This window comes from Microcebus murinus, chromosome 4 (genome assembly GCF_040939455.1).
Source record: "Microcebus murinus isolate Inina chromosome 4, M.murinus_Inina_mat1.0, whole genome shotgun sequence".
Taxonomy (NCBI): domain Eukaryota; kingdom Metazoa; phylum Chordata; class Mammalia; order Primates; family Cheirogaleidae; genus Microcebus; species Microcebus murinus.
The window spans coordinates 17,771,495-17,781,083 of record NC_134107.1 but is presented as its reverse complement, the minus strand read 5'-3'; the positions used below and the strand labels follow the sequence as shown (position 1 = coordinate 17,781,083).

Sequence of the window (9,589 nt, the reverse complement as noted above, 5' to 3'; positions counted from 1 at the left end):
ACTGGATAAGCTATCTGAAGACTTAATTGAGGAAAATTTCCCAGGTCTTGCTGATAAGCTAGATATGCAAGTACAAGAAGCTCAAAGGACCCCTGGGAGATACAATGCAAACAGTCAGACTGATATTTTGGTCATCAGACTGACCAAAATATCAACAAAAGAGACCTTTCTACAAGCTATAAGGCTAAAGAAGCAAGTTAAACACAAAGGAAAGCTGATTAGAGTAACGCCAGACTTCTCAACTGAAACCTTAAAAGCAAGGAGAGACTGGGGCCCCATTCTCACTCTTCTGAAACAGAATAACATTCAGCCTATATTCTTTTACCCTGTAAAATTAAGTGTTACGTATTAAGGAGAAGTAAAGACATTCTAAAAATAGTAAAGACTGAGGGAATTCACCAAGACAAGACCAGCCCTAAAGGAAGTACCCAAAACAGTCTTTCACATGGATCAGCATAATAAATACTCATGAATGTAAAAACACTCAAAACCTAAAGATTAAAGGCCAGATATAACAGTGGCTCAAGAGACAAAGCAAAGCAACAACGTCTGACCCAACAGAATAAACAGTAATCTGCTCCACCTATCAGTTCTCTGAATTTATATGAAAGGCTTAAACTCCCCAATCAAGATTCATAGGCTGGCTCAATGGATTAAAAAATGCAAGCCAACTATGTGCCCTCTTCAGGAAACACACCTAACCTTCAAGGATGCATATACACTAAAAGTAAAGGGATGGAGCTCAGTATTTCAAGCAAACTGAAGCCAAAAGAAGGCTGGCGTGGCAGTTTTGATTTCAGATAACTTAGTTTTTAAACCAACAAACGTAGTGAAAGACAAAGAGGGTCATTATATAATGGTACATTATATATGGGTACATTGCATAAAGGTACAGTTTAACAAGAATACATAACAATTTTAAATAGATATGTACCCAACTAAGGTGCACCCAGATTCATAAAGCAAACCTTACTGGATCTAAGCAAATTCATAAACAGCAACCCCATAATAGCCGGAGATTTCAACACCACACTGACTGCACAGGAGAGATCCTTCAAACATAAAATTAATAAAGAAAACATGGACTTAAAGAAAACTCTAGAACAACTGGGCTTGGCTGACATTTATAGGGCATTCTACCCAAAATCCACTGAATATGCATTCCTCTCATCAGCTCATGAGACATCCTCAAAGATTGAGCATATCCTAGGAATCAAAGCAAGTCTCAAGCAATTTTAAAAAATAGAAATCATACCATGTATCTTCTCAGGTCACAGTAGAATAAATGTAGAAATCAACCCTAACAGAAACTCACATTTCTATACAAAATTGTGAAAATTAAACAAACTTCCACTAAAAGATTACTTCATAAATGAGGAAATCAAGATGAAAATCAAAAAAATTATTTGAAATTAATGACAATGGGGAGATAAATTATCAAATCCTCTGAGAAACAGTAAAGCAGTACTGAGAGGAAAGTTTATTTCCATAAATGCCTATATCCAAAAGTTAGAAAGATCACAAATAGATAATCTAATGAATTGACTCAAAGAGCTGGAAAAAGAAGAACAAACCAACCCCAAACTCAACAGAAGTAGTGAAATTAACAAGATCAAATCAGAACTAAATGAAATTGACAACAGGGACTCCATACAGAAGATTAATAAAACAAAAAGTTGGTTCTTCGAAAAAACAAAATTGACACGCTTTTGGATATACTAACGAAAAACAGAAAAGAGAAATATTGAATAAGCTCCATCAGGAAGAAAAAAGGAGATATCAAAACTAATCCCATGAAGTTACAAGATATAATATATGAATACTACAAAATCCTTTATGCACACAAACTGGAAAATGAGGAGGAAATGGACGGATTTCTAGAAACACACAACCTCCCATGCCCAACAAGGAAGAAATAGAATTCCTGAACAGACCAATATCAACAGCTGAAATAGAATAAGCAATTAAAAACCTTCCTAAAAAGAAAAGTCCCAGACCAGATAGTTTCACACCTGAATTTTAAAACACTTACAAAGAAGAACTGATGCCAATCCTGCAGAAATTGTTGCTCAACACTGAGAAGAATGGGACCCTTACAGAGTCATTTTACCAAACCAACATCACTTTGATCCAAAATCAGGAAATGATACAATAAAGAAAAAAAACTACAGCCCAATATCACTTATGAATATAGATGCAAATGTTTCACCAAAATCCTAGCTAACCGAATCCAGATGCTTATCAAGAAAATAATCCATCACAGCCAAGTTGGCTTCATCCCAGGGATGCAGGATGGTTCGACATATGCAATATATAAATGTAACTCACCACATAAACAGAAGCAAAAACAAAGACTATATGATCCATTCAATAGATGCAGAAAAAGCATTTGACAAAATTCAATACCCTTTCATGATAAGAACACTTAATAAAATAGGCATAAGAGGCCCTGCCTAAAAATTATACAATTGATATATGACAGACCCACAGCCAACATCATACCTAATGGGAATAAATTGAAAGCATTTTCGCTTAGAACTGCTACCAGGCAAGGCTGCTCACTATCTCCACTTCTATTCAACATAGTGCTGAAATCCTGGCTATAGCAATCAGACATGAAAGTGGAATTAAAGGTATCCAAATGGGGGCAGAAGAGATCAAACTTTCACTGTTTGCTGATGATATGATATTATAGTTAGAAAATCCCAAGGATTCAACCAAGAGACTCCTGGAATTGATAAATGAATTTAGTAAAATCTCAGGATACAAAATCAATACACACAAATGAGAGGCATTCCTCTATGCCAATAACAGTCAACTACAGAACCAAATCAAAGACTCAATACCCTTCACAACAGCAACAAAGAAAATAAAATACGTAGGAATATACTTAAGTAACGAGGTAAAAAGACCTCTACAGGGAAAACTGTGAAACACTGAGGAAGAAAATAGCAGAGGAAGTAAACAAATGGAAATCCATACCATGCTCGTGGGTTGGCAGACTCAACATTGTCAAAATGTCTATACTACCCAAAGTGATCTACACATTCAATGCAATCCCTATTAATATTTCAACATCATTTTTTACAGATATAGAAAAATTAATTTTACGCTTCTTTTGGAACCAGAAAAGACCTTGTATATCAAAAGCAATATGAGACAATAAAAACAAAATGGGACATATCAATATGCCAGATTTCAAACTATGCTACAAAGCTGTAGTAATTAAATCAGTCTGGTATTGGCACAAAAATAAGAATATTGACCAGTGGAATAGAACTGAGAACCCTGATAAAAAACCATCCTCATATACCCATCTAATCTTCAACAAAGCAGGCAAAAACATGCACTGGGGGAAAAAATCCTTATTCAATAAATAGTGCTGGGACAACTGGATAGCCACTTGTAGAAGGCTGAAGCAGGATCCACACCTTTCACCTCTCACAAAAGTCAACTCATGCTGGGTAACAGACTTAAACCTATGTATGAACCTACAAAATCCTAGAGGAAAATATTGGAAATACTCACCTAGACATTGGCATAGGCAAAGAATTTATGAAGAAGATCTCAAAAGCAATCACAGGAGCAACAAAAATAAATAAATAGGACCTGATCAAACTAAAAAACTTCTGCACAACCAAAGAAACAATCATGAAAGCAAACAGACAGCCTACAGAATAGGAGACAATTTTCACATCCTACACATCTGATAAGGGGCTAATAACTAGAATCTAGTAATAATTCATGAAAATCAGCAAGAAAAAAATCAAACAATCTCATTAAAAAGTGGGCAAATGACATGAACAGAAAGTTTTCAAAAGAAAACAGAATAATGGCTAACAAACATATGAAAAAATGCTCAACATCTCTAATCATCATGGAAATGCAAATCAAAACTGCAATGAGATATAACTTATCTCCAGCAAGAATGGCTTTTATCAAAAAGTCCAAAAGCAATAAATTTTGGGGTGGATGCAGAGAGATAGGAATATTCCTACACTGCTGGTGGGACTGCAAACTAGTTCACCCTCTGTGGAAAGCAATATGGAGATACCTTAAAGTGATACAAGTAGATCTACCATGAGATCCAGCAATCCGACTACTGGTCATCTACCAAAAGGAACAAAAGGCAGTCTACATTAAATACACCTGTACTCGAATGTTTATAGCAGCACAATTCACAATTGCAAAGATGTGGAAACAACCCAAGTACCCATCGATACATGAGTGGATTAATAAAATATGGTATATGTATACCATGGAGTGCTATTCAGCTTTAAGAAACAATGGTGATATAGCACAGCTTGAATTTTCCTGGATAGAGTTGGAACCCTTACTACTAAATGAAGTATCCCAAGCATGGAAAAACTAGCACCACATATACTCACCAGCAATTTGGTATTACCTGATCAGCACCTAAGTGGACACATAGAAATTACATTTATTTGGTATTGGGCAGGTGGGAGGGGACAACAGGAGAATAGTATATACATACATAATGAGTGAGATGTGCAATGTCTAGGGGATGGTCACACTTGAACCTCAGACTTGTGGGATGAGGGAGGGCAAGGGCATTATTTGAAACCTTAAAATTTGTACCCCCATAATATGTTGAAATAAAATAAAAACCAATGAAATATCATCTCATACATGTTAGAATTACTATTATGAAAATAAAAATATTAGTGGTGATGTGGAGAAAAAAATTATTCATATGCTGTTAGGAATGTAAATTAGTGCAATCATTATGGAAAACATGGAGATTTCTCAAAAACTAACAATAGAATTACCATATGATCCAACATTCCCACGTCTTGGCACATGTCCAAAGGAAGTGAAATCAATTTGTCAAAGACATAGCTACAGTATCATTTTTATTATGGCATTATCCATAATAGCCAACATATGGGGGCATTCTAAGTACCCATCAATGGATGAATGGATAAAGAAATGTGGTGTATATATTTCATGGTATATTATTCAGCCACGAAAAAGAACACAATTCTGTCATTTGAGACATGGTTGAACCTAGAGGACATTGTGCTAAATGAAATAGGTCATCCACAAAACAACAAATACTGCATAATGTTGCTCATATATGCAGTCAAACAAAGGGAAACTCTATAGAAGTAAAGAAGCTAAATTTAACGCCTCTGCAAGCGAAGACTCTGACTAGGAAAGAGCTGGGCACTGAGAATTGGGTTCAAGACATCTGTGTGAATGGATTTCAGATTTTCCAGTTCTCCTGAACCCTTGAACTTGCAGGAGTGGCCCTCTCCCCTTGCTGGAGGATAGCCCCCTTTCTTTGCCTAGAGAACATAAAGAGACCTCACCTAAGTCAGATGCTTCAAAGAAAGTAATTGCTTTTCTCAAGATCTAGTTCCACTTCCCCACATGGATTTCAGATTTCATTGCCAGAGGTAAGGCTCAGAATGGTGTGGCCCAAATGAATAGGGAAAATTGCCTCTGTCTGAGAGGAAAATCATTATCCACTAAAAGAGTTGTAGGACTTGGTTGAAATGTAACAGAACTGGAAAAACTTTAGAGGATATATATAAAGGGTAATGCTGCTGGGGAGTGGAATATAAATGCAGATAAGGATCAATTTACCAACACGGAAGAATCCCAGAGTCTCGGAAACTAGTTTACAGGCAAGAAAACAGGAGCTTCTACTAATGAACTATTAGGATGCCTCCTGGAATCTTGGGGGAAAAATAACAATAGTCAATACGTGCGGTAAAGATCCCATTACTGGCATGGCAGAGTACTGAGCAAGAGGCACAAGGGCTCAGATACATAGGGATGCCTGAAAAGCACTCACTACATAAGAATGAAGAAAGTATCAGTTGACTGTGTTCCCTGAATAGACCCAAAGGCCACTCCTTCACCTAAAGCCATAAAGAGAAGCATTGTTGAGAGAAGACTCCAGCTTGGTGAAAGGCTCAGCGGTTTGAGATGCTGCTATAGATCTAGGTTTCTTAAAGTCAATGGGGACAAAAGCATTCCAGATCACTTGAAACTATAATAAAAATTAATGCCATGACTAAAGACAGATGCACCAGAAGTTCTCACTCTTTTCTCTCTATTTAATTCTGTAGTCTGGCCCTTGCAGAAACCATACAGTTCCTGGAGAATAACTGTAGACTTCCTCAAGTTCAAGCTAGTGTTAGCCCCTATAGCCATGCTATACTGCAAGTGAGATCATTTATAACATCTTGGATACATAGTATACAGTCAATGATTTGGGGAATGAATTATTTTCTATTCTGGCTACAGAAGAGGATCAACAGCAGTTTATATTTACATGAGATCAACAATAGTGTATTGATTTGCCATTTTGTCTCAAGGCTATGTTAACTTCCCTCCTTCATAATATAGATTCAACATGTCTGGCCACATAAACATCCCTCAAAACATCACACTGATTTATTAATTTGATAACATCCTACTGATAGAGCAGGGTCACAAGCAGTTGCTAGTGTGTTGGAGTCCTTGGTAAAATGCATGTGCTCCAGAGGGTGTGAGATTAATTGTTATGATTCAGGAACTTTGAACTTTGGGAAAGTTTTTACAGGTTCAATGCTAGGGACATACTTGAACACTCCTTTCAAAGTGAAACTCATAAAGAAATAGTATCTTGGTAGGCTTCTTAAATTTTGGAGGCAACATCATCCACAGCTAGGAATATTGCTTCAGCCCATACATCAAATGGCACAGAAGGCTGCCAGTGTCAAGTGAGATGCAGAGCAGGAAAGGGCTCTGCAGCAGATCCCAGGTAGAATATACAACCAGCTCTGTGTATTGGACTACATGACACAACAAACACCACAATATTAAAAGCTGTATCTGTAAGAAGAGAAGCAGCATCGAGGTTATTACAAGCCTCAGTAGGAAATCAACTCAGGTCCTGGAATTCTGGAGCAAGTTCATGACATTTGCAGCAAAGAATTTCATGGCATTTGAGTAACAGCTCCTGGTCTGTTTCTGGAACCTGATAAAAAGCGAGTGCTTGCACAAGTGGTGTGTCACGTGGCCATACATCCAGGCCTGCAAATAGTGAGCTGGGTCCACTCAGATCCACTAGTAAGTGAAATTAGACAGGCAGAGCAGCAGTTTATCATAAGATGAAAAACGTACATCTGGATTGAACTTACGTAGAACCCAAGGGCATGAATAAGCCACAATTCAAATGTGTATAAATAAAAGCTTCTACCTCTAATGCCATTCTCATTAAAATAAGAAATGTTAACAGCTTGATGTGTATCCTTCATAGTTCTCCCTATGTTAATATACACATGCATATTTATGTATATTTTATGCATTATACGTGTTTTCACTTTTAAAATATGTGATCAGTGACCACATTGATATGCAACTTGGTTTTTTTTCATTTAGCTGAGACTGTATACAATAGTTCTCCTTAGGTCAGTCTATCAATACATAATTTATTTTTATTAATTGCACAATATTTCACAGAATTAATATACCTTATTTTCTTTAATGATGGATATTGAAGTTAATTCCTTTAATTTTTTACCAATTCACATAGTGTAATATATGCGATCTCTACATATTGACATTTATATTTCTGTGTTCTAGACTTCTAAAAGAAGGTTTTCTTGATCAACAGCCATTCAACTTTATCATTTTAAATGGAAACTACCAAATTACTTTGTAGAAATAGAGCCATTGATACTATCAGCAGGAAATAATGAGTGTGCACGTAGCAAAATAGTAACCTCACCATCTTTGACAACTATTAAGGTTTCATCAGCATTGGCCTTCTAATTTTTCTTCATTTACTTGAACAATAATGATGTTGATATTTTTTCTATATGCTACTGGCAATTTGCTTTCCCATTTTTGTGAACTGCCCACTTATTCCTTGACCCACTTACCTATTTTTTTTTCTATTTGTTTGTTGATTTGGTGCTTTCTTATGAATATTGGGAATATTATCCCATTGCTTGGCACATGTGCACAAATATTTTCTCTCATTTCATTACTTACCTTTCAACATTGTGTTTAGTGTATTGATCTTTTATTACTTTTAGTTCTCATGTCTGGATTAAATACACCCAAGATTGTCCAAATATTCTCCTATGATTCCTTCTATAATAGTATGTTTTTCATTTATATGTTCATTCCATCTCTATATTATTTTGAAATCCCCATCATGTGACAGATAATAAGACTAAGGCAAAAAATATTCAAGAACTCATCCACTTTTTAAAAATAATCTGTGAACTGGCAGAACTAGGACAGGATTCCCATGCAACCTCAAATTTCCATGCTAGTGTTCTTTTTACTGTATATTTAGCACCAACATCTATGCTACAACACAAATAGAATTCTATTTTACCTGCCTATTAGAAAATCTTTTCTTTCAAACTTTCTCCTGAATGCATCTTTTACCTCCTTGTTCCTCAAGCTGTAAATAAGGGGGTTCAACATGGGGATCACCACGGTATAAAATAGAGAAATAATTTTATTGATATCCAGGGAAGAACTTGAACTAGGTCGAACATAGATAAAGAAAAGAGTCCCATACAGTATGGAGACAGCTGCAAGGTGAGAAGAACAAGTGGAGAACGCTTTCCGCCTGCCATCAGCTGTCTGGACCTTCAAGATAGCCACCAAGATGTAAACATAGGAGACCATGATGATCAGACCTGTAAGCACTCCTATAGCTCCAGACAGGATGAAAAGCACCAACTTATTGATCCAGGTGTCTGCACATGCTAGGGAAAGCAATGGAGAAATATCACAAAAAAAGTGATTGATAATATTTGGACCACAAAAAGGTAAGCAAAAAGTGAAAATCGTATGAGTCATAGTGCTTATAGTAGCCATGGCATAAGGCCCTACCACCAGTTGCATACAGATCCTGTGAGACATAATGAGTGTATACAACAAGGGCTTACAGATGGCCACATACCGATCATATGCCATGGCAGCCAGGAGAAAACACTCAGTTGCCACAAAGAGACCAAAGAACCACATCTGTGCAGCACAACCCAGGAATGTGATGCCTTTTTTCTCTGCAATGATGTCACACAGCATCTTGGGGGCAATGGAAGAAGAGGAACAAATATCTACAAAGGACAAGTGGCTAAGAAAAAAGTACATAGGAGTGTGGAGTCTGGGATCAACCCATATGAGAGTGATCATCCCGAAGTTACCCACTAAGGTGATGAGATAAACTAAGAGAAACATGATGAAGAGGACAATCTGCTGATAGAAGTGTTCTGTGAGGCCCAAAAAGAGAAATTCAGTCACCACTGTCTGATTTTTAACTTCCATTGTTTTGTTGTAATCTGTCACAAGAAAAAATAAATATTTTTATTAGGAAACAAAACCAATCCCTATCAACTACAAGTACTTTTTTAAGCCAATGACAGATTATTTTAAACAGGTCTATAACAGACAACTGTGAAATATTGATGAATCGGGAGATAATATTCCTAGATACTGAATCCGAGCAGTTGTACAGAAACCATGTGTAAACTTGAGCAATTTATTCTTTGCCTGTTTGGGTTTTGTATACTCACCCATCAAGAGTCATCCAACTATACGATCAAAAACTCCC

General features: G+C 36.6%; 1 protein-coding gene across 1 annotated transcript; it reads right to left on the bottom strand.

Annotated features, from left to right (window-relative positions):
• Nucleotides 1-8,358: 8,358 nt before the first annotated feature.
• LOC105863137 (olfactory receptor 5G3) lies at nucleotides 8,359-9,303 on the bottom strand. Its single transcript, XM_012749918.2, has one exon. The coding sequence runs from the start codon at nucleotides 9,301-9,303 to the stop codon at nucleotides 8,359-8,361; it is 945 nt and encodes a 314-aa protein (XP_012605372.2).
• Nucleotides 9,304-9,589: the final 286 nt, after the last annotated feature.